Here is a 25,359-nt window from a genome sequence, read left to right as displayed (position 1 = left end):
TGGAATGGAAGCAGCAGTATGATGGAGAATGGTGCAGCTAGAAGCTAAAAGTTAGGATTAGCCGAGCTGGCCCTTGGTACACACATTTACATAACTCATAACTCGTCAAAGATGTATGTACGTCTCCATGTATGTATGTATGTATGTATGTTTTTTTTTTGGTCATTATTAAGCTAATGAGCTGTCAATTGGCTAGGCAGCTGCAGAGAAGGCTCAAGTCCAAGCTAGATTAATATTGAAAGAAAAACACACCCAAAATGGATGTTAATGGATGTTTACTTGATGTACGTACATTTAAGTGTCTAAAAAGCTAACTAATTAATTGTGCATTGTAATTGCAGCCTCACTGTCATTTCACACATCCCCCTACAACAGCGTGTGTGTGTGTGTGTGTGTGTGTGAGTGTGTGCGTTGCATTCTTGATGTTAATATAAACTGATATTCATATTGATGTTGCCTCTGGGTGTCCTCTAAGTGTATTTTTTGTAGCGCATAAGTCACCAGAAAGACATGCAGATACGAGTACAGTGCGTTGCGTATTGTATGGCCTGAGCAGCACAGGAATATTGTTCGTTCGCGTAGTTAGACTTTTCAGCTAGTTGTTAGTTTAATGAACCTATTGATGTATGTATGTATGTATTTATGTATTTAGCTGTAACAGGAGCACTTTGAAGTGGCCAACGCGACTTGCTGGATGTCTAGATTGTACCTAAAATGATAGTTAAAGTCTAGCAAACTAGCAGACTGCCCGTGTACCCCAAACTGACATGCATGTCAGTATGTATGTATGTATGTGCGTATGTACTTGTGTAGCAAACACATCAAATTGATTTGTTGCCTTATACTAACTACTACTGATGTACTACTGATTCTACTACTACAAACTACACACGACCACTGCTGCACCACTGCTGCAGCTGTAGGGGTGAACTTTCGACGCCTCTGACGAGTGACTAGTGACTAGTGACGAGAAACGTGTGAAAGCACTCGCCCAGGTCGCAGCATTTTATATTTATATACATATATTTACTCGTATGTTTGTATGTATGTTTCCCACACAATTTCCCTTGTTTGAATGCAAAAAAACCAAACATAAAGACTAAAACTTGAATTTAATTGAAAATCAACAAATGAAAAAACAAAAAAACAAAACAACAAAACAACTTTCCAACAAAACCAAACAACTAAACTAAACTATACATATATAAATAAAGAAATATATATATATACATAAATGTAATAAATATAAATATACCTACATAAATATTTATCTTAAAGATACCGCATCTACAAATAATAAATAAAAAAGCAAAAAGCAACAAAAAAATAAATGAAAACTCTAAATGTTTTACAAATGTATGTATAAAAACACACACAAAAACAAAATAAAAACAAAACTGAACCCAAAGGAACACACGGAAAAAACAAAACATAAATGTAAACCATTTTAAGCATAATTTAAAACTAGTTTAGAGCTCTGAAAGGAAACCCGCCCCCAACCCCAAAAGAGATAATTCTTTGGGGCAAGAAACAATGAGATGAAAGATGGGCCCAGATTCGGCTGGCCGAACCACAATATGCCCCTGCAATGGCTGTGAGGATATTTTTGGGGCAGACAGAGACGATCATTGCCATGAAATTCGAACAGCAGATAACGACAGAGAATTAAACAATCATTGCAGGGGTATTTCCACATGATATTCAGTGTATATGTCTGTACTATATTTAGTGTACTTTTTGGCAGTCAATTAAACGCTTTTCCCCCTTCCAAAACTTGGTAGCTAGATATGAGCCCCCCCACCTATGGATCTAATCTGTGTATCCGGGGCGGTATTATAATGTTCCAAAAGGCAAAATGTTTGTGTGTACCTATGACATATTTGAAATATCCTTAGACAAGGGTATGCGCAATTTGGACCAACTTGACTACACAACCGACCATACCCCTATGTGACCCACTCTATGCCACTAAGCAGAACCGAATACATTCACACCCACAGATACAGATACAGCTACTTATTACTGGAGACAAATGGATACAGGATCTATGTAATTATAGGACAAAAGTAGCTCCACATATCGTCATAAGTGCAAAACTTGTAGGTCTCCACACAAACACACTCACAAAGAAGAAGGTAGAGGTCAGAGCGAAAAAGAAGAGGAAAAACTGAATACAAAAAACCCTCGTAAAAAGAGAGAGCAGACAGCTACTACAATAGAAAAGAAAAAGAACTAGAAAAAAAGAAACTGAGCTGCAGAAGCTGCAGAGACAGAGACCTAGATGAGGAGGAGGAGGATGATGATGGCATTACTACTTCTCCGTAACCGTATCCCTAGCCCATATCCAAACCCTATCACGAATGCACCTGTGGATTGGCCTGCATGCAACTTAATATTTATAATTTTCTACTTAACTTACAAAGCAGCGACTCAAAGCATACTAAAAGCAAACTACAAATTTAAGAGAAATATTCCAAAACGGTTTCCAACAATAAAACAACACACATTCCTAAACGCACACACACAGACACACAGACATGTGCACAAAGGTCCTGCGAGCGCGTGGGCATACTCAGACTCAAGCAAAGCCCAACTCAAGGACACTGCCGAGTGGCTGCACAACAAAGAGAGAACGATATAGCGAGAGAGAGAGAGAGAGTAGGGCCGTTACTCTCAACTGAAGAGATAGCGAGAGAGAGAGAGAGAGAGAGAGAGAGTAGAGTGAGAGAGCATAACCACATCATCCGCAGAGCTGTAACCCAATGTGGTAGCATCAACCACCGATAATGGACCACACACCCATGCATGAGCCACACACGATCCACGACGATAAATGTATGTATGTACCCCATAGTCCTGCCCCTGATACATGTATGCCCAAACACTCGATAGGATAGGCAATGTCTCACTACTACAACTACAACTAAAGCTACATTCAACTTAAACTCGAACTAAATCAACTAACTATATATGTATGTATGTATTTATGTACTAGTGACCCTCCTGAGAAAACTGACACTTGAAAAGACACACACACAGATGCAAAATACTAAAGACTAACATTTGAATATACAAAAACCCAAAAACATAAAGCAAACAACAGAACAAACAGGAAAACAAAACCAAAAAAAAAAGAAGAGTAAACTAAAACTTTAAAATGAAATTTTAAGCAAAATGAAAATCCTGCAACAGCATTCTTCGGCAGGCCGAAGCTTAGATGCTCTCTCACGCACGCACACACACACACACACACACACACACACACACAACAGCAGTAACAGCAGTAATGGCAGTGGTGAATAGAAAGCCAAATATGTATTATAGATGTACTATGTATACTGGAAACGGTTTTGTTCTCCTCTTGCCGAACGATGCACACACGAAAAAGAACGCTTTGAGCAACACCCGATGCCTGGTATACCCTTGCAAAATGCAGGATACTTCGTACGGGCTTTTGCAGGGGTAACACCATGCCATTTAGGTACACTTTAAAATTTGATGTCAATGAATCTGAACGATATATACCTACTATATACATGTACCGAATAGAACTATATATAAATATACATAAACAAATAGCAATAATTTGTAAGAGAAAACCCCGAAACCAATTCACCCAGACAAACCGTGCAGTAGCCTGCAGTGCATATCGTGCAGCAAAACGGCAGCTCTGGAACACCACACACTCGAAACATATGAATATAAAAAAAACAGAATTAAGAAAAAGATACTTGAACATGTTACCCGAGCCTATTGTGTTGTCTAAGCTACATAAAAACGTAATGAATAAAGAGCAAATAGTACGTGTAAATTAAAGACACATACCATACATTCTATGCAACCTGGCAACCCTGTAACAAATGCACTTGGCAACACAGCAATCAGCAAATGCCCCTCCAATGCCCACTAACCAAAAGCCCTCTCAAAGACCTAACCTATACATATATATGATATTGAAGATATATTTCTGATTGAAAGAAAAGATGAAACCAAAGAGCAAAGCAAAAACCAGAGTAAATTCTATGTATACAATGATGGTGGAATAAATAGTTATATATACGTACACATGTCTATACCCCATACCAACCCATACACAGACAGATATAAATGGATGTATTATAAGACTCTTGGCACGCCGAAAACGAGGAGTGCAGGGAGGCAATGCAACAAACAGTCCCCTCAAAACTCCAAGCTATACAAACAACAAAAATCAAATCAAATCACACAACCAATAAATAAAACAAAAACAAAAACAAAAACGTAAAACAAAAGCGATGGGTAAGACATAGGCAAAAACCAGCGAAAAAACTACTCGTAAAATACATTCTTTGAAATTTTTTCCCAAAATGCATTTAAATGGTACACAGAATATTTAAATGAGATCAATGAAAGCAAAAACTTGTATTTAAAACTTAAGCTATGTCCAAATCAGATATTGGCGCTCACACACAAACACACACACACACACACACACACACACAGAGACATGAGACACGAGACGGAGACAGTTACGGGACACACTGCACCCGAATATGAACGAACCTACGGGACAGAGACAAGCCCAAACCCACAAACGCAAACACAAACGAAGACGGCAACACTCTCTCTCTCTCACACACGAACGCAAACAAACAGACACACACACACACACACACACACACAAGTATTTTTGTGTCAACGTTTAGAAACAGAAAATATGAAACTAATGAATGAATATAAAATACATTGAATAAAATAATTTCCAAACTACTTATTAAAAAAAAACGCAAGCACATTCTGAAGTTTACAATGTGAAAGAAAGGCAAAAGAAAGGCAAGAGGTTGCAACGAAGCACCGGAAGGACGAAAAGAGCTCATAGTAGAAGGAAGTAACACATATGTATTTCCTGATTCGTTTGGCTCATAAGAATTTCATAGCAATTCTAAATGCAAAGAGGGCAAAACTTTTGCATACTTTTGGGAGTTTGACACTGACATACTCCCATTACACCACTTTGTAGCACTCCAACTTAAAGCTGCAAAAGGTGCAAATTACTGTAGGGAGCAAAAGCTATCGAAAGCTGGTTGAAGCTTTCGAATATACTTACAGCTTCTGCCGAGTAGGTAGAAATAGTCGCTAGTTCGAGGGCAGGCAGCTTTGACGAGCTTCAACACAACATGTTGCATGGGGTTGCGGTTGCGGTTGGAAGGCAGCCAGGCAGGTAGCCCTCAGCCCCCAGCAGCCAGCTGCCAGCAGTCAGCAGTCAGCAGGCCAGAAGCAGCAGCAGCAGTTTCAAGTTTCAGTTGACTCTTTCACACGAAACGCGGCAGTCGGAGGCGACGCTTGACGACGCGGACCCAACTCGGACGCCGACTCAGACTCAGAGACACGGCTCTGCTTCTGCTCTACGCTCTACGCTCCACTCTACACTCAATCTGCTTCCTTCCCCTCCCGTCGCTACCCCTCCCACCATCACCACCACCACCAGTTTCGTCTATCCATTTCGGTTCGTTGTGTGTTGGCCAAGTTTACACTCTCCGACAAAAGCGAATGGCAAAAGCAATCAGCAAACACCAAGTAGTAAAAAGGACAAAGGAAGGGGCGTCCCAAAGGCCCACACAAGGTGTGTTAATATATAAGGTGAGCGGCAAAGCGGCATTCACGATCCTCGTCGAATCCTCGTATATGCCACCATGTACAGAAGTGCACATGTGCATATGTAATTAGGAGACACTCTCTGGGGGTGAATGCTGCACCTATTAGGCTGCACACACTCTGCCACGGACCGCGTGTTGTTATTGTTGCTGCTGCTGTCGCCGCGTTAAAGTTTTACCCACCCACTGCAAGGCAAGGCAGAGAGTGTTTCTGTGTGTGTGTGTGTGCTGGGAAATTTGTGTTTTGTTTTGTTTTCCCATTTCTCTCTCACTCATCAGTCTCTTCTCTCTCTCTCTGCTCCTTTTTTTGTAGTATTTTTAGTGCTTGCGTGCAACATTTTTGTTGGTGTCAAAAGTGAAACAGAAATTTAACGTGAAATGTAAGTAAAATCAAAATCAAAGAGAAACCTTGAAATGTCCCAAAAAAGAAAGAAAGCAAGAGGAATAGCAGCAAAAGGAAGTGTAAGGGAAAATCAATGCGCGTATGCGTGACGTGATAGTGTGTGTGTGTCTCGTCCTGTGTGTGTGTGTGTGTGTGTGTGTGTGTTGGAAAGAAAATCCATAAAGCGTGCTGCGGCGTGAAGTGTAACTCGAACTTGTCGGCACGCTGTGCCACCCCTATCCGCACGTCCGCCACTTCCTTGAGGCTTTTGTGTGCAACATTTCTCATTTTTGGCAACCGCAAAATCATCCTCTCGGCAGCATCAGCAGCAGCACCACCAAAACGGAATGGAGAGAAGCAAACGGTAAACAACGAACCCGTTAAACAGCTGATCCCCTTTCGGACTGCAGGCCAGAACGAGACAACACACACACACACAACATACACACACATACACTGCACAGGCAGCGCCAGAGAGGAGGAGGTTGGGGTGCCTGCCTGCCTGCCAAAAACTATCTGTCGACACAAGCAGCCACATCGCACAGTGGCACACAATGTGCTCGTGCTAGAGCAACAAAAAAAAAGAATGAGTAAAAGTTAGCAGTTGGTCAGAAGCATTCCATTAGTTGCTCACTGCACGTGGTAGCCACTGGGTCAATAATCGTTTCCAATAATCTGTCGTCTGTCACACACACAGTTACACACGAGAAGCAGTGCAGGAAGCAGTGCAGTGGCTTCAGCCGTAAAGCAGTGTGCAGCACCCACACGCCGCCGCCAAGTTCAAAATCAACGCCTGACAATGACAGCTGCAGCGACGTGGCGGCGCCCACTAGGCCAAGCAGAGACTGAGGCAGAGGCCGTACCAGCTGCAGAAGCAGCACCAGCAGCAGCAGCAGAAGCGATTCCAATCAAAACAACAAAAGCAACAAGGATAGCACCAACAATTACAACAGCAGCAAGTAGAGGGCGAAGGAGCACAACAATCAATGGGCTCGACACGACAGGGCGACGTCGTCAACGAGCATGCTGCACCCAATGGACGGAGACGGGAGCGAGAGCGGGCGCTGGTGCGGGAGCGGGAGCGGGCATGGGCATCAGCCAACAACGACTGGGAGAGAGAACGATGCCAACGATGACGTCGCTGTGGCTGCTGCTGCCATCGAATGCGACATCCTGGCTGCTCTTGGCCCTGCTCTGTCTGCTCGGCTGCCTCTGCCCCTTCACAGGTAATTAGTGAGCGCCCCGCCATACAATTTATATTTGAAATACCCTCTAGCATGGGGTGTACCGATTATGAGCACGCTCTGGGTGAAGCTGCCATCGTGGGAACCTCTCTTGGTTTACTTCTCTTTTCTTTTATTTTCTTACTTTCCCACACTCTTGGCTGGCGGATCTTGGCAACAAAAAATGAAACACACGCACTTAACGGCTTTTGTTTGCCGCTCATTTGCATGCCCTGCCCCCTCCATGCATGGGGCTCTTGCCCCACTTCTTCATGTCGCAACCTTCATCGAATGGAGCCCGGTTCTGGCTGATTATTCACCAAACAAAATTACATTCACGTCACCCGTCACGCATTAGAACTGGAAGAGCCAGCCATTTGCAGGCGGAACAATAGCTAAAGATTCGAAGAGTAAATGCAAAATATTTCCCTCTTTATTCATTTTTATTTTCTGCGACTATGTACAGTCACACAATTGGCAGGCAGGCAGGCAGGCAGGAAGGCAGGCAGCCTGTCGGCGACTGTTATTTTTTCGTGGAGGCAGTCGGCAGTTGGCAATCAAATTATTACAGTAAATCCTCTCTAGTGTCAAGGTGAAGGACACTGGATATGGGCAAGAGTAAAGCCTTGTGTACGTTTACATAAATTCCTCCAATCCGAGCTACACCCTTTTCGATAGAGATCCTAGTCTAGAAGACTTGGGCCGTCTCGCAAGAGTCTTCACTGTGTCCAAGAGTACTCCATCAAATTTGATGATCCTGTTTTCGTTTTTATGTGCCAGCCAGTGCCGAGTCATGGGCAAAGCAAACTCGTTTGCTTTTGCCGAGTGTCAAAGGGCTAAGGTGAAATCTGGCAGAGTGTACGGAGTGTGGAGCGTGGAGTGGGCGTGTTGGTGTTTTAGCTTCAATATTTGTATACAGCCTTGACTTTGCACATGCAATGCAGGCCACTCCACCACAGCCACAGCCCTATCCTGCTGGAATAACCCATTTGTTGAGAACGCCCAAATAGTAAAGCTCTAGCGACTTATGAACATTGCAGATTGTATCCTTATGCGCGCTGGCCATTCATCATGAGGCATTCTGTAGCCTGCTTAGAGGCGCCACGGGCTCATTAATTGCACTCTGGGTGGTTCATCGCTAAGCGCAGGCTTATATAAAGTGGGGCCCCAACCCTGTCACAGTCCGGCGATCAATCGATTGGGTTCCAGCTAATTACACTTACAATGGGTCAGGTGGCTAGGTGCTGGCTGCTCGGTGCTGGATGGTGTGCAATCAATCGACCGTTGTGTGCTGATAGGCCGTTCAGCCCATCGAGTGTGCTGTCCCTGACCAGGGGTTGATTATGCTCAACGATGCAATCAGATGGGCAATCAAATCATTCACTGTCTAATCCCAGGCCTGCATCGGGGCCACAATCTGTGATGCTAAACACGCCCCTCCCTGCATTTCCTTCCTACTGCCAACGACACGTGCGCCCAGCCAGTGAAAATGTGTGCGGCACAAATGGGTAGACAAAGACACTGAGACACAAGCACAGTGGCCGTGCTAATTACGTTGCACCAGCACCAACACCACCCCCACCCCCATTCCATTCCCCACATGACACACTCATAATGGTTTTATAATCTTTGGTTCCGTTAACAGTATTCCAAAAGCCATGGCCAAAACAAAAGTCGACGAGCACTTCCTTGTTTTCTGTTTTTCTTCTTTGCTGCTTCTGCTGCTCAAATAAAAACACACACAGAGACAGAAAGACGGTGGGACGAAAAGACAGCAAGACTCAAAGACAGCCAAGAATGTCTCGTTAGTGGGGAACAGGCAGCGAACAGTGGGCACGCTCACCCGCAGCCAAACTCTTGGCAAAAGTCCAACCAAAAAAAACTAAAAATTTTGGACCAAGTAGTTCGAAGAAAACCACAAGCAGATGGAGCTATCTTTTATATGTATATGAGGAGTACCTTCAGTCATGTAATTGCCACAAAATATAAGCTCTACAATGAGCTTCCTCATGCTTAGCATTTGCAATAAATTTCAAAATATATACCCCAAAAATATATTTATGGGTTAAACAAAAGAAAATGAACGACGTTACGCAGGATATTTGATTCGTGGTAATGTCATGGATATACCTGACTTAATAGCGAAATAAAATGACAAATTATGAAGTGCTTTTGTCACTCTGTGCCCATTGTGCAACGCTCACGTGTGCGGGAACCACAGAAGCAGGCAGGAGGCAGCAGGCAGCAGGCAGCTGGCAGAAGCTCTACTCAAAGTGAAGGAGGAGTACAAAAACCTGATGGCTGCACTCACTCAACGAAGCCGCCATGACCCTGCCACTTGCCCACACCCCCTACGTTGCTGTGACACAACTGCCACCCTGCGCCTGGCCACAATTGTCAGGCATTTATGGACGCTTGTGAGGGAACAAACAAGGCTGCAACCAGCAATGGCATTTGATTTAATTTTGTTGTTGCTGCTGGCAGCATTGAAGTGGCTGCAACTCGACTGCCGACTGCCGACTGTCGACTGCCGACTACCGACTGCTGACTGGCAAATGAAATTGAAAATTCTTGAAGAATGCTTCTCGGACAGTTGGAAAAAAGTTGCCAGTGTCAAAAAGGTAAAATTGATTCATGGCAGAAAGGAAGCGGCGCACTTGCAAAAGGCCTTGACAAAACGTCGTCTGCCCCCCCCCCCCCCCCTTTAAATCGAATAGAATGCAAAATTGTATTGCATTTAACATTGGAACTTGATACATTGAAACCAAATTGATTGCCATTTTATCTGTGCAATTGAATCGTCAACGATATGAATCAATATCAAATGCAGGGGCAGAGTGCAGCATCGGACACAATTGAACATGAACTCAGAATCACAATTAAATTGTTGTCTATGTACGCATTCAAAAGAACACCGATGAGCAATTAAATGCCAACTGGAATGTAGGTATACATTTTTACATACATATATGTATGTATTTATGTACAAACGCTAATCCATCACTTTGCCTGTGTCAGCATTCAGTGAGTGGAAAATGCGGCTTTAATTAGATCGAATTCGACCATCGATACTAATATCTACATATTCCAAATTGCAGTTTTGACTGGGGGGCTGCGGGGGGAAGCATTGATTTTAAGCGAAAATAGCACAAAGGACGCTTTGCTCCCTGTTTGGGGTCGCATTTCGGATGAATCCATCCTCCCCGAAAACTCTGCTGCCACTCGAGCAGGATGTGGGGCTGCAGGGCCACGGGGCTGCAGGGGTGCAGGGGTGCCCCAGTGTGCTGCTTGTAAATGTCACAACAAAAGCTATTTATAAGTAAGCCGCGGCCCTGGCAGCGTACCACCGCATCACAGCAGACCGCACCCAGTTCAAGACCACACTGAAAACCAAATAGAAAATGCACCAAAGATCGGGTGGGGAGTGGGAATTTATTTGCCATTGGATATTCCATATGGGTACATTAAATTTAATTTAAATCTAAGATCTCCTGCACCATTAATTCCCATCGAAATCTTGCGGCATTTCGCACAGTGTAGCCTGCAGGCAGTGCTTGGGTCCGGCCCCTTTCCCGGTCCGAGTGGTGCTTGGCTCAGGTGCTGGAAGTGCGAGAGCCAAGCATTAAAAAGTAATAAACATAATTGTGAAATAATGCTGCATGCCGCAGATTTAGCTTCAGCTTTGCCCACTGCACCTGGCTGCCATGAAATGCAGTTTCCGCGAGCACAAAGGAACCTGCGAAGGTTAGTTCGGAGGTGGTTCGGTGTGTTCAGGGGGGTGGTAAACTTTGACCCAGGACACAGCTAAATTGTTTGGGCGACAGCTGGCGCTGGGCACAAAAGTCAAGAGTGCGCTGGCTTTTAATTATTCAAGCAGCTCTTACACAAACAAATTCCAAGCGTTGCTTTTACTGTCGCTAAATGTTGACATGCCGCACGCTGACGCTGAGGCTTCTGAAACTTGCCCTGGAATCATGTAGAACACAATTCAACAACAAAAGCCAACAACTAACAATTTTATTTTACAATTTTCCAAATACTCACACTCACTTCTCTGTCTGGCATTGCATCGGTAAGGCAGTGGATTTGGGCTTTGGGCGATCTTGAAAGGGCATAAAGGGCATAGGAGAACGGGCCAGGCGCACTTGCACGTGCGAAAGCTGGCCGCAATGGGGAAACGTGTGGCTAGGGCAGGGGTTCTGTTGGGTTGGGTTGGGTTGGGTTTGGGTTGGGTTGGAACTGCAACGAGGCGCAAGGCAAACAAATAAAGTGAACAAGCCACTGCAGCAGCAGCAGCAGCAGCAGCATCCGCCCAAATGTCGCCTCGGCCTAGCAGCACAACACTCTCCCCTTCCCATTGCTTCCCTCGTCCAACTGCTTTACCAGTTTTGGCACAAAAGCAGAAAAATAGCAGGGGAAAGCGTGGAAGCAGGAGGAATAGTGAAAGGAAAAAGTTTACTGCAGTTTGCCGCTGACTACTCGCACGCGACCCATTCAAGTACTCCGTACGCCCATGGCCCCGCAACTCCCCCCCCCCCCCTACGACGTAACCATGTTTGTGTTCGAACCCAGCAGCAACATCAGAGTTGCAACCGCAACCGTTTTATGTTTGCAGTCAAACAGAAAGCTTTTAAAGCTTCATTTAAAAGTTGCCTGCAACGAAAGCAAAGCAGCACACACACACGCACACACATGAATACTTTTGTGTCCCCTGTGTGTGGTGTGCCCCTTGACCCATTCATCAGTAGCCTGTAACCCATGCCCGTTCCAAATGCAACCCCTTGCAGATCTGCTGCTTGTCTGGCTCACTCATCGTGTGTCATTCTGTCATTCAGTCTGCTAGCCATGCCCTGCTTTGCCCATGCCCATGCCCATGCCCAGTTAAACTGTCCGGACTGGCATTAGACATACGAGTACACGAGTCACTTGCTCATTTATGTACGGGCTACATATGTATTGTATGTTCCTCCCCACACTCCCTCACTCACATAAATAATTCAGAAAGTTTAAAGGTCTCGACTGCTGCACTAAAAACCCATTAGGATTGGCACTTTCGAGATGCTGCGGGCAGGAGCAGAGATTTATGTCCCATTTTAGAAGCATCTTTTAATTAAACAATTTAAAAACAAACTTTAATCGATCTCCTAGGAATCTGCCAGCCATTGCAAGTTTGGTTTGTTGCAATTAACAAATAAATTCCATAATTTGCACTAAAATTCTTAGCTAGAGCTAGAGCAAAATTCATTCATTCATTAAACCCAAGCAGAGACGAAATCATTATTTCAATCTGTCTCAATAAGTCGCCTTCAGCATCGAGAATCGAGCTGAAAACTGCGCAAAACACGTATTATCTGGCTGACGGATCGTGCGACGTGAACCCTGATGGCTGGCTGAACCGAAAGCCATTCCAAATTGATAGCCACTGAACCAGTAAGGGGGGAGATCAGCCATCAGCCATCAGGCCGTACTAGAGCCGTATTAAAGTGGAGCATTGGCAAATTGATTAAGCTTCAACGGCTATCGCTAGGCATTTCGTTTAATTCTATTTTCTATATATGTATTCCGCTTGTGTCTCCCGCAGATGCTTTGGAGGAGGACTGTGTTGACTTTCAGGGCAACAAGGTCAACCATGGCATGCTGTATGTGCCCGGGCCCGGTGTTTGCAGCCTGTGTGTCTGCTATCACTCTGAGCCACTCTGGTGCAAGGCCATCTACTGTGATCCGCCCTACGTAAGTGCCACATTGCTTACCCCTCTCCTGTACTTCAATTTTCCTTTCATTTGTTGTGTAGTTTTGCAAAAACTTTCGAGTTGGTGAACGTTGCTGCGAGTTCGAGTGCCTCGATCCGCCTGGCGAGGATAAGCTGTATCAGGTGGGTGCATCCATAAAATATAATCTTTGATCTCATCTAATTGATTGGCTAATATTTTCGATTGTTTTGGCAGGAGCGCATGCGGAAACGTGCGGAAATATTGGCTGGCAACAGCACCGCCACGAATGTGCGACTGGCCCCGCTGGCCATGTCCTCCATAGTGCTCGGCTTCCTCGGCAACAGCTTCCTCAACTTATAACTTGAAGACATAGAGCCAGCGGGCAGTGGCAGTAGCTAAACCAATTTTTAATAACAAACAAACAAAAAACTCACAAAAGAATGAATTTCCAACTCAGATAGCCCTCAATTTGTGTTGCTCCTCAAAAAGAAACTAAAAAAAAAAACCACAAAAAGCGAACAAAACTCGTAGAACTCTCAGACAACTTATTACAATGTAATAGACAAAACCAAACAAGTTATGGAGTTATTATAACATATGGTACATGTGTGTATGTACTTACGTATAGGTGTATCCTTATAGAGGCAAGGGAAGGTGCCGCGGAGGCGTAGGTTTTCAACTCAATATCCCCCAGACTTAAATAGGTACAATAATTATTCATTTCCGGATGCACGCCGAGAACCAAGCAACCAAGCAACCAAGCAACCTTAACTCCCCCTCTCTCTTTCATCTCTCCTCGCCCAATAAGCAATTGCAGTGTGATCCGAATCGATAGGTAGCAAAAAAAAAAACAAAAACAAAAGAAAGCCAGAGCAAATTTCTAGCATATAAAACATAGACATTTATTTACTTATTTACACAATGAAACAAAAAGGGAATAAAGTATAGGAGAAAGGACAACACCAAGCAACCAGAACAAACTCATCAAGCGAACGAATAAGACAGTCTCTAGCATGTAAGATTTCATAGTTATAAATGGTACATAAATCGAGGGATATGGATATGGATATGGATATGGATATGCATCGAGCATATAGCTCAGTGTATCGGAAACGTTGTTGATTAGTGTTTAGCCCACAAAATGGAAATGGAAATGGAAATGAAAATGAAAGTGGAAAAGGGAATCTCTTTTTTTTTTTGTAATCCTCACACACACATAGTCAAAAAACACACACAACAAAACACTTGCGCTTAGAAAACGTTTTTTCATCTCGAAACAAAATTATAATAAATATGTACTTAGATATATGCATAGAAGAGGTTTAGTGGCAAAAAGTTTTGGTAAAGGTAAAGGAATATCGTCGTTGAAAGTCGCCTCATCTCTAGATGAAAATTGTAGCAAATTACACATATCTTGGCAACATTTTTTCCAATATACAACACACATTTATATTGAAAAACAAAACAACAACAAATATGAAAACCAAACGAACACAAACATGTACCACGTCCGAGATCGGCGAGTGAATGAATGAATCATTGAATATTGCATTGGTGCTAATTTTATCATAGGCTAAAGAAGACACAAAACCGCAGACAGCAGCACATAACACGGCACATCACGTCACATGTCACATGTCACACTTGAATCACAAATTGAATCAAATTCTAAAATACACTTATATCAAGTAGGTAATAGGAAAGGGAATAAATAGTTAGTAGGTGAAGAATGTTTAAGATAACAAATTGCCCAAGGTAAAGAGCTGTTGAGCGTCCAATAATAAATCGATAAAAATCTCCTTACTATATGTATGTATTCATCATTTATGCTGCCCCATTCATTGGTTCGTTTCTTTTTTATTGTCCTCCGTTCTAATAAGTAAATCAAGTGCATAATCAGAGCAGGCAAAGGCTTAATAGATAAGTACTAAGGGCAGGAGATTTCGAATAGTTTTCGTTTCGTTTCACTCGAGCAAGCTCTCGCTCTCTCTCTCTGCAAGCCCTCTCCCGTCTCTTTCAATAAATATATATACAGATATATTCGTAATACTATATGTATGCATAGTTAGTGATTTAAATTTAGAGATACTCGTATAGCAGGACCAGCAAACAACAACAACAACAACAACAACAACACCCTTAATCACTAGCAGAACAAACAACAAAAATAACTCGAATCGAAGCGATAATCATAAACCAATTGGAAATCGGGCGAGAGATGCCTATGTGTAAGTATCTCCGATCAAAATTTTTCAGTTCAGTGGAAGGAAAAGCAACAGATGGGAAAAAATGCAAAACAAACAAACAAACAAATAATGAGGAGTACGGCTGTGACATTTTGTTTGCTTTGAAATGCATAAAACACAACTGTAAATACAAATAAAAACTAAAAACTAAAAACTATAAATTACATATAATAATAATGGTAATTGATACGTACTTATGATCGTGAATAGTGGGGTATGTGAGGTGAGGAGGGTGATGGTAAAGGGTAAAACAATTTGAAGAGGCTTTCAAATGCTGAGGCAGAGTAGAACTGAAAGGGATAGGTAAAGATAAAGACAAAATAATAAACTAATCAACTACTGAATGTACAATTCAATAATGCCACAACATCTGACCAATTATGCAAGCGTATATACTGAATATATATACACCATAGCAGACATTTACATATTTACATATACAACAACTGATCCATACCAGATATACATACATACATACATACAAACATATATACATACATCAATCCAAGTATTTTCTAAGACAAATGACAAATTTTAATTACGAATAAAAACAACAGAATTAGGAATGAGGAACGAAAATGAAGAATGAAGAATGAGGATGAGAACGAGAACGACGAGGAGTCGAGCATATTTGAAAAGCGCTTAACAAATTTGAATATAGACTCCAATAAACAAAAATGCAAATTGGCTTTAATTAACAATTAAACAATTACGAAACTAATAATAAATAACTAACGAATCACACCAATAATAATTATAATAATAATAATAATAATATCTAATGAGAATATCTAGAAGACATACAAATTGATTACTTGATTATTATGTTTTTTGTGTTTTTATTATTATGTTTTAATTTTAGATAGAGAGCAGTGTTGTGAAACAACGTAAGGAGATAGGAAGTTCAATCCCAAGCCATTCCCTGGAAATTTCATTTTGGTTTTGTTTTTTTTTTTTTTTGTACAACTAAAGCAGGATACAGGACTTGGGAGTGAATTCTGTGAGTTATGTCCCACACTCTGAATACCCAAATCTCAACGAGTCTGAGAGCGTGAGAATTACAGACTAAATATCTTGGTCCATTTAGAAGGCAAATATCAATGGGATTTGGCATTCAGCTCCCCGGGGCTAATCATTATTATTCAGATATATGTATGTACTAATATAGAACAGGAAATACTTTCAATTTCGTAATCCTTACCAACAAAAGCAAAATAAAAACAGAAACAAAAACCAAAAAACTACCAAGCTTGAAAATAAAAACTTTTAAAATAATCTAAATCAACGTTCGAACAGGATTATTATAAAGCTATGAAAATCTTTCAAATAATAATAATAATAATAAACCAATCAGCAATGTTTGTGGATTGTTTAGCAGGGCAGGTGGCAAATCCACAGAATCATTTATGCATACAAAATACTTCAAAAATACTTTCCCAAATACAAGAAAAATTTTAACAAAAATAAACAAATATTTTCACAATAGCTTAAACCAATCTTTGTGTCATATTATTTGTGTGTGCGTTTGGGTCGGAATTTACACAAAACGGGGAAATCCGTATTTTGGTTCTTCGGTGGTACTGCTGCTCGACCGATCTAAATGGATTTTGTGCTGTGCTCTATGGATGTGCCAAGCTCCGAAAACATTTGAAGCATTTCTGCTGCTGCTGCTGGTGCTGGTACAAGCTTCCATTTATCCCATATACGAGTATGTTTGCTAGCGCATGAATCAGTGGCCGCAGTTCCGGCAACATGAGGCGCTTCTTTTGTGCGGGTTGGAGGCTTTCTTTGGTACAGTTGTGTTCGTCGCAGTGGAAAATGTATCTACTTGAAGGAACCGAACAGCAAAAGTAACTAATGTTGGATCTGCTCATGGGTATCGAAACCATCAGTTCATTTTAATCTACTTGATCGAATATAAATGTAATGTTATATTTCGAGTATCCGAAATTGTGAAGTAATGCCAGAATTGCCTCCCCCTGGCAATCGTTTTGGCTCCCTCCATTACCACATAGCAAACTCGTGAAATATCTTTGAAACACTTTACAGTGATATTTTATATTTTGTTTAGCAAATAGAAAAAAAATTGGTTGCTTTAGGAAGTTTGTTGTAAAAAAAAAAAGAAGACTTATTAGGCATTATAATAAATACAACTAAATACTGGAACCTAGGGTACATTTTGTAAATACTAGTTCTAGAAGCTGTACAGAACGTGGATGCGTTTTGAGTTGTCAGTTTTGAGTTTTGTTTAAACTTTAAACATATTTATGTAGTGTATGTAAATGTAGTGTAAGTGAGCTTGGTTTAACGCAAAAGACGACACAATAGGTTTGACTTAATGCTAGAATTAAATAGTTACATTCTATAAGCATAACCGTATGCTGTTAATTAAAGTTCAGGTGATCGATATCCTATGCGCTGTCACAATGATGAATGTTAAATTTACAATTTTTGTTTAATTTAATCGCTACAGCGCGAAATTGGTTGGTCGCAGACGATGAGTCCGCATTGACCAGGAATTTACAATTTTCGAATAAATAAATGTAAGCCTAAAAGTGAAATCTTTCGCTATCTGTACAATTGTATGTAAAATTATATATATAATAGTATGATTTTGGAGTAGGTGTATGCGCCTAGAGTCTCCTAAATGTCTGGAACTCTGTACAATTGATGGAAGGACAATTGGCTGTCCGTTCGGCTGCTAAGTCTATGCTCTATAGTATACAGATGGCGACAGCCCTGTGGCTCTTCGTGCCTGCTGTTGACGCAGCACCTGGTTGGACCGGGTGTACAGCTGCCTGTCCGCCTCTGCCTCTTCCACTTCCACGTTCACGTCTACCGGCAAGGACGCGTCTTCGTATCGTAGTCCAGTTCCCTCTGAAACTTCAATCTGGCCTCGATCGCCTCGCTGCCTCGATCCGTACGTAAGCCGGAGGCGGACCAGCGAGAATGGTGGCGGAGATGGCGCGTAGGGGGGCATGGGCATTCCGTCTTCGTCAGCATCGACAATGGCATCGACTGGAGCATCAGGCTGATATTATTGAGCTCCTCCCGCTGCCGTTGCCTCCTTGGAATCGCCAGAGCCCGGCGCCGGGACCACCTCCTTCATGGACTCCACCTTGGCAACAATCTTGAGGGCGGGGCCCAGCTTCATGCCCATGGCATTCACCAGGTGATTCTCCTTGAGCAGCAGCAGCGCCTGGCCGTCGATCTCCTGCTGAACAAAGTCGTCCACATAGTCCTGGCAGCCCGGCAGATTCCGTATGAAGTCAGCGACCTCGTCCACGCTCCAGTTGCAGATGGGCGAACGCTCGCCTCCGCTCGAAGAGGAGGAGGAGGAGGAGGATGAGGATGCTGCTGCTGGCACTGGTGGCTGGGGCGCCACCGCTGCCGCTGGAGGTGTGGGAGCCGGAGACGGAGCCGCAGGCAGGGCCACGTGAGGGGGAGCCGGAACTGTGAGTGCGACTGCAACTAGGGGAGGGACTGGAACGGGGGTGCCTGCCATGACTGGCAGGACAGGAAGGCAGGAAGACACCAGTGGCAGTGGCATTGACAATGGCTCCGCGTTGCTTGACAATGGCATAAGGGACAGCGGCGTGGACTGCAGCGCTTGCAGTGCGTCCGTCTGCATCTGCATCTTCTCCTCGGCCATGGCCTCGTCCAGTTTGTCCACCAGCGCCATCGCATCCACTCCCACAATTCCTCCAATTTCCATTTCCATTCCCATTCCATTGCTCTCTCCCACTCCCACTCCTACTCCGCTGGATGCCGAGATGCCTGCGACGCCAGTCTTCGCCTGCCTGGCGCAGCCTGGGGAACAGAAGCGCTTCCGCTTGAGCTTCGCCTTGTGCTCCAGCTTGCCGCACTGCTCGCAGGCCACCATGTCCGTCGCACTGCCTGCTGTTGGGGATGGAGTTGGGGTTGTTGTTGCGGTTGCTGTGGTTGTGGTTGGAGTTCCAGTGGCTATTCCGCATGGCTTCGAGTCCTCCTGCATGGCAGCCTTTTTCTCTGTGAGGGAAAGAGAGCAGAACAGGGATTAGTATCAGGATGGACGGATGGAAGGTAGAACACTCACTTGGCGGCTCGTCGCTGGTGTCCTTGTCAGCATAGCGTTGCCTCGTCACAGGGAAGGGCTCGTTGGCCTCCTGGATGATGAATCCGTCGATGACATGGGTCAGCACATTCGGCTTGATCATTGCCTTCGGCAGATCCTTCCCATTGCTCCCATTGCTCCCATTGCTTATGCTCGTTGTAGTTGTTGTTGCGGTTGTGGGTGTAGTCGTCGCAGTGCTGCTGCTGGTGGTCGTCGTTGTGGTTGTCACAGTGGTGCTCCCTGTCCTGCCCAGACTGCCTAGCCCAATCCCGTTGCTGACTGTCGTCGTGGTTGTCGTCGAAGGTCCGCTGCTGCTGCTGCTGCTGCTGCTGCTGATGCTCGTGGTTGTTGCCGCTCCGCCCTTGCCAGCATCCTTCCCACTGTGCGTGGAGCTAGTGGTGCTGCTGGTGGTGCTGCAGCTACTTGTGGGCAGCACCACATTGCTCTGCCTTGTGGTGGTGGCCTTCGTGGGCGTGGTGGTGGTGCTGCTGCTGCTACTGGTGCTGCTGTGAGACGCCTCCGGGGCCTCTCCATTCACCCGGGCGTCACTCGTGGAGCTACTGGCCTCTGCTGTGGCACTGGCACTGGCACTGGCACTGACACTGACATTGCCGCTTGCAGCGGACTTGGGCGTGGTGTTGACAGACGATGTCTGCTGGTGGTGATCCTGGCTAGCGGCACTGCTGTTCAGAGGTGACCCAATGGGCACCAGGGTGGCGGTGGGTGTGGGCATCTTCAGCGTCGTCTCCTTGGTGGGTGTCGCCGGATGACTACCTCCACTGGCAGCGCTGAACGCGACCAGCGTTGCCGGAGAGGGCATCACACCGCTGCTGCTGACAGGTCCAACTGTGGCGTTCATCATGGACGTCATGGCCATTATGGGGTTTGTGGCGGGTGAGGGCGACGCAGCCGCCAGAGCGGGTGGTCCCTGCTGTTGTTGTTGCTGCTGTTGTTGTTGTTGCTGTTGTTGATGCTGTTGTGTGGCTGCTGCAATGCTGGCGGAGATCAACTGTTGCTGCTGCTGCTGTTGTTGGTGTTGGTGTTGCTGCTGCTGGAGCTGGGCTTGGTGGATGCTGGCTGCCATCGTGCTGCTTGTGACCAGCGGACCCGCTGAGTGGTTTGTTATTGTCACTACGCTGCTGGTCGGCAGAGAGGAGCTGCTACTGGCCGACTTGGCCGTCTGGAAAATGGCGCCGGAGGCCGAGAGGGCGGCCTGGAGGGCACTCGACGTGGCTATACCTGCGGGCGTCGTAGTCGAGGACACCGAAAAGGGAACGTTGCTCAGCTGCAATTGTCCCGCCTGCGTTTGCTGTTGCTGTGGCTGTTGCTGCTGCTGGCCCGCTCCACCCGCCTGCTGCACCACAATTTGTTGGATGATGTTTTGCTGCTGCTCCCGTTGCTGTTGTTGCTGCTGTTGTTGCTGCTGCTGCTGCTGCTGTTGCTGTTGCTGTTGCTGCTGTGCCTGTGCCTGGGCCTGAACCTGAGCTTGCACTTGGGCCTGCGCCTGCTGCTGGAGCTGTTGCTGCAGCAATTGGTTGTGGAGCTGCTGCTGCTGCTGTTGGTGGGAGGTGATGAAGGTGTTGGGCGCCACCTGGAGTATTTGCTGAGCCAGTGCCTGCTGCTGTTGATGTTGCTGCGCCTGTACCTGAGCTTGGGCCTGCGCCTGTGCCTGTGCCTGTGCAACCTGTTGGCGCTGATCCTGCTGCGCCTGGGCAACCGCCTGCTGCTGCTGCTGTTGCTGTTGTTGTTGCTGCTGCTGTTGCTGCTGCTGTTGGGCTGCCGCCTGCTGCTGGATCTGGATGGCAGCTATCTGCTGTTGGAGCATTTGCTGCTGCAGATACTGCTGCTTCTGCATGAGCTGCAGCTGCTGCTGCTGTTGCTGTTGCTTGTCCACTCCGGCCGCAGTGGCTGCATGCAGGGTCTGGCCATTCTGCAGGGTTATCGGCGTGCCCGTGCTCATCACGACCATCCTACAAGGGAAAAGAAGAGCGAAGGTAACGGATGAATATGATATGGTGACTCTGACTGCTGTCTCTGCTTCTGCTGTCCACTCACTTGTTTCCCGCTGCGGTTACCACCTGGTGGAGGTTCGCCTGTTGTTGCTGCTGGTGCTGCTGCTGCTGTTGCTGGACGGCAGCCATGTGCTGGCCCACGCCCAGTGCTTTACTCTGCACCGCGCCAACCGCCACCACCTGACCATTCTCCGTCTTGAGGGCCGGCAACGCCGGACGGACAGGCTGCTGCTTGTTCCGCATCTTGGCCTTGAGCAGGTTCTGGTTCTGCGCCGTCTGCGTTGACACGGAGCTGGCCGGGCGCACCTGCGTCCCATTGTGGGGCATAATCGGTGCTCCAGGACGCTGCAGGGCCGTCAACTGTTGCTGTTGCTGTTGCTGCTGTTGTTGCAGTTGGGCCGTGGCCACCGCCAATTGCTGTTGTTGCTGCTGCTGCTGCTGCTGCTGCTGTTGTTGTTGTTGCTGCGCTTGGCTGTTGGCCGCCGCCTGCTGTTGCTGCTGTTGTTGCTGCTGCTGCTGTTGTTGCTTGGAGGCCAACGCTTCCAGCTGGGTGCGAGGCTTGGTAGGTGTCTGGGTCACATTGCACTGAATGATCTCTGTGGAAAGCATAGGAATTAGGATGGATTTCAGTGGAGGATGGAGATGCGGATGCCACTTACGATTCTGCTGGGTCTGTAGGGTCTGCGTGGTGGGCTGCTGCTGTATGAACATGCCCTGAGTGCCGTCCGGCTGGCCCCGCAGGATGATGGAGTTCGAGCCGAAGGGCTGCAGGCCGTTCTGCCAGAACCAGGGACCGAGCTGCATCTGCTGCGCCTGGCCCGCGCCGGCACCGCCCAGCGGATTCAGCAGCTGCCCGCCCACGCCCACACCCACTCCCACTCCCACGCCGGGCAGTGTCGACTGCGAGACCTGGACGCACTGCTGGGTGGTGGTCTGCTGCTGCTGTTGCTGCTGCGCCTGTGCCCCCCCAGCGCCTGCCGACGCAGCCTGCACCGTGTTGGTGGTGGTGGTCACCTTCTGGACCACCTTCTGCGCCTGCATCTTGCCCTGACCATCAGCTCCCACTCCCACTCCTGCCTTGGCCATGGCCACCGCCTGCTGAGCCGCTGCCGCCGCCGTCAGCTGCTGCTGCTGCTGCTGCTGTTGGGCGTTGAGTTGTTGTTGCTGCTGCTGTTGCTGCTGGGCGACCATCGACTGGAGGAGACTCTGCTGCTGCTGCGGAGAGTGGGAGATGACGTTGACCAGATTGGGCGAGATGAGCAGCGTCTGCGGGGACTGGCTGGAGGGGATGGCGTAGGTGCCGCCGGCGAACCCGCCCTGCCCCCCCATCATCTGCTTGGCGTTCTGCGTGGTGGTGGTGATCATCTGGGGGCCGTTGCCCTGGAACGGCTTCCCGGCGGTGATCACTTGTATGGGCTGCTGGCCGAGGCCCGCGGAGTGCAGCAGGTTGCCGGAGATCATCATTTGCGGGTAGATGAATCCCGTCGAGGGCTGCATCAGCTGCACGGTCCGACCCTGTGACCAGTCGCCGGTCACTCCGCCGGTGGCTGCCGCCAGCTGCATCGGCGACATCGTACTGATGGCCGTCGAGTGCTGCTGCTGCTGCTGCTGTTGTTGCTGTCCCTGCTGGTTCGCGGGACTGGGTGCACCTCCGCCCTGACCCTGGCCTCCTCCTCCTCCTGCTCCGCCACCTGCAGAGCCGTTTCCTCCGGCTGCATCGGCTGCCGCCGCCGTCAGCTGCTGGAGCTGCATCTGCTGCAACTGGTTCGCCTGGCTGGCGTCCAGCAGACCGGTCGCATGCTTTAGTTCCGTGGTGGTGGTGCCTGCCGAGTGCGTGGGGAACTCCTGCTTTACCTGGATGGCATACGGGTTGCTCGCGTAGAAGTGCTGCAGCTGCTCTGGTAAGATCTGCAGGGGCACCGTCGTGGCGGAAGCCACTTGTTGGGCCGGGCTCTGTGACTTCTCCATTCTGTGGCTGCTGCTGCTGTGTCGGTGGTTCTGTGGGGCAGTTCTGAGAGTGCGGGAGCGACGTGTAGTGCGCGGTGTCCCAGCTTCTTCTTCTTCTTCTTCTCCTCCTCCTCCTCCTCCTCCTCCTCCTCCGCCACTTCCACCTCCTTCACCGTTTTCGTTTCCCTTCTGCCTTTTTGTGGTTGGTGTTGCCTGCTGCTGTTGCTGCTGTGACAAGTCTTGGCAATCGTCAAAGATGATACCCGCCTTTTGGGCAAGTGTCTCCAGGGACTGGAGCGGTCGCGCTCGCGTTCGCTGTTGCTCCTTGGTGATCAGCGGCTTCTCGTTGATGTTCGATGTGTCCTTGAGGGGTAACGTGGTGGCTCCTCCTGGCTGGGGTGACGATGCTGTTTGCGTGTCCGCTCTGTGGGGGGAACAAAGGAAAAGCACACAAAGTTAGTAAACAAACAAACAATCCCCCAAACACACAGAAACACACAGAAGACACAGACACAAGCACAGATACACACTTCGAACGGGTACGACGGCGCGGGGCATGCTTCATCTTGGCGTATAACCTCTCTTGTTGCCCCAAAATCTCACAAAAAATACAATGTGCAATGCAAACAGGTTGGCAACCCCACCAGCAGCTGGTGCTGAGAGAGAGATAGAGAGCGAGAGAGCGGTGGAGCTCAGAACAGCAATGCACACGGGACGTCAGTGGGAAAGAGCAAAGCGAAATGAAGTCAGCAACGAAGTGTGTGAGACAAGGAGAGGCTGAAAAATGCATTTCAACGAAAACGAAAACAGAGTCCAAAGCAAAGAAGAAAAACGTTTGTTGGGCCAAGTCAATTTCGGAGATCATTTACACACCACACACATATTTAATGCACCGGGAAAGGCGAAATTTCGTTTGATTAACCCTAGAAAAACCATCATTTAATTGCAATTCGTCAAATGCAATTTGACCTACTTAAACGCACTTTACATTCAGCCAACCCACCCACACAATGTGCTGTGATCCGATCCCTGTGTGCGGCCAAAAGAGGTCAGTAGGCAGCACATACACACACACAGAGAGACAGAAAGACCCATAACACCCCACCCAGAGACACCTTCTATTTATAGGTAGGAGTCGCCTGCATCTCGCTCCTATGAAAATTGGCAACATGCTGGACTTCTGGGCCAGGCAAATAGAGTAAGATGGATCGAGACAGAGAGAGATAGAGCGACAGAGAGCATGTTATGTGTCTAGGAGTGGGTGTTGAGTAGCAAACAGAATCAGATAGACTCTGTCTGAGGGTGAGAGAGAAAGAGAGCTGGCATTTGCAATTGCAGTCAACATTTCCGGCGGGCAAAGGAAATATGGCAACGCAGCTGCGCGGCCTTAAATTAGAGTTTGATTAGGAAATGGGACTCTCTGGTGACAGCCTTTCGGTGGCCAAAATCCTGACAGTTGCTGACCCGACCATAGGAACGGTTCCGTTTCCGGCCCCAGCTCCAGCTCCTGATCCCAGGTCTGGCATATTATTCGGAAGCAATAAATGCTGATGAGAGTTCTCATAACCCATAGATGTTCCCTCCACGCCACTCTGTCTCTCCATCCGCCCACCCACCACCCGACAAACGCATAAAAACAGAGAAAAAGACCACCAAAAAAATATGGAATGGTTGGGGGATTAAGGAATGAGGGTTGAGGACTGCCCTTGGCATTCGGGGTGGGTGGGTGCTTGCGTGGCCTGGTAGGGTGGATTCCCTTTTCCAACCCTGATGATGGAGATGGAGTGGAATCTCAAACGGAATCATCGTACGCGGGGACCAGGCCAGCCAGACGCTCTGCCAGACGCAGCATCTTCAACGTTGGCCGGCTGCATGCGGCATGCGGCATGGGGCAGACGGCAAACTTCCAGCTCAAAGACTGGTTTTTGTTGGACCATGTGTGTGCGTGCTTGTGTGTGTGTGAGCAAGCGTTTCTCTGCGTCTAGGTGTGCGTGTGTGTGCCTGCCACAGCTCTTACAGCAATTCAGTTGCAAGAAGAAAAAGCAGCAGGGGCACTGCCAGCGGCTTGGGAAAAGGGGAATAATAACAATGCGGGGGCAAAATAGCAGAAGC

At 46.8% G+C, this 25,359-nt stretch overlaps 2 protein-coding genes across 5 annotated transcripts; one reads left to right on the top strand and one right to left on the bottom strand.

Annotated features, from left to right (window-relative positions):
- Positions 1-5,256: 5,256 nt before the first annotated feature.
- Positions 5,257-15,635, top strand: LOC117591049. 3 transcript variants are annotated; one of them, XM_034284145.1, is made up of 6 exons: positions 5,257-5,602; positions 5,947-6,013; positions 6,713-7,241; positions 12,820-12,968; positions 13,030-13,110; positions 13,184-15,635. In XM_034284145.1, the coding sequence occupies exons 3-6, from the start codon at positions 6,815-6,817 to the stop codon at positions 13,307-13,309; spliced, it is 783 nt and encodes a 260-aa protein (XP_034140036.1). In that variant the 5' UTR covers positions 5,257-5,602; positions 5,947-6,013; positions 6,713-6,814; the 3' UTR covers positions 13,310-15,635. The 3 variants fall into 3 exon arrangements, with proteins under 3 accessions (XP_034140036.1, XP_034140035.1, XP_034140037.1); XM_034284144.1 differs by having other exon boundaries at positions 5,257-5,619; XM_034284146.1 differs by lacking the exons at positions 5,257-5,602; positions 5,947-6,013 and adding an exon at positions 6,361-6,379.
- A 2,564-nt stretch (positions 15,636-18,199) lies between these two features.
- Positions 18,200-23,892, bottom strand: LOC117591045 (polyhomeotic-proximal chromatin protein-like). Of its 2 annotated transcripts, none has more exons than XM_034284141.1 (7): positions 23,778-23,892; positions 23,385-23,671; positions 21,960-23,354; positions 21,344-21,896; positions 20,313-21,258; positions 19,271-20,252; positions 18,200-19,203 (listed from the first exon to the last, which is right to left on the bottom strand). In XM_034284141.1, exons 1-7 carry the CDS (start codon positions 23,810-23,812, stop codon positions 18,233-18,235), a joined length of 5,169 nt encoding a protein of 1,722 aa, XP_034140032.1. In that variant the 5' UTR covers positions 23,813-23,892; the 3' UTR covers positions 18,200-18,232. The 2 variants fall into 2 exon arrangements, with proteins under 2 accessions (XP_034140032.1, XP_034140031.1); XM_034284140.1 differs by having other exon boundaries at positions 23,760-23,827.
- Positions 23,893-25,359: the final 1,467 nt, after the last annotated feature.

The sequence above is a fragment of the Drosophila guanche genome, unplaced genomic scaffold (assembly GCF_900245975.1).
Source record: "Drosophila guanche unplaced genomic scaffold, DGUA_6, whole genome shotgun sequence".
Taxonomy (NCBI): Eukaryota; Metazoa; Arthropoda; class Insecta; order Diptera; family Drosophilidae; genus Drosophila; species Drosophila guanche.
The sequence above is the reverse complement of the archived record's forward strand: the minus strand, read 5'-3'. Positions and strand labels throughout refer to the sequence as shown.

What these genes read in the sequence shown, in the direction of transcription:
- LOC117591049 (XM_034284145.1), top strand. Translation starts at nt 6,815, where the DNA reads ATGACAGCTGCAGCGACGTGGCGGCGCCCACTAGGCCAAGCAGAGACT. An exon ending in CTGCCTCTGCCCCTTCACAG is followed by an intron (nt 7,242 to 12,819) that starts GTAATTAGTGAG and finishes TGTCTCCCGCAG; the next exon opens with ATGCTTTGGAGGAGGACTGT. An exon ending in TCTACTGTGATCCGCCCTAC is followed by an intron (nt 12,969 to 13,029) that starts GTAAGTGCCACA and finishes TTTGTTGTGTAG; the next exon opens with TTTTGCAAAAACTTTCGAGT.
- LOC117591045 (XM_034284140.1), bottom strand. Translation starts at nt 23,812, where the DNA reads ATGAAGCATGCCCCGCGCCGTCGTACCCGTTCGAAGTGTGTATCTGTG. An exon ending in AAGTGTGTATCTGTGCTTGT is followed by an intron (nt 23,672 to 23,759) that starts GTCTGTGTCTTC and finishes TTCCCCCCACAG; the next exon opens with AGCGGACACGCAAACAGCAT. An exon ending in CACCAGCGACGAGCCGCCAA is followed by an intron (nt 19,204 to 19,270) that starts GTGAGTGTTCTA and finishes TTTCCCTCACAG; the next exon opens with AGAAAAAGGCTGCCATGCAG.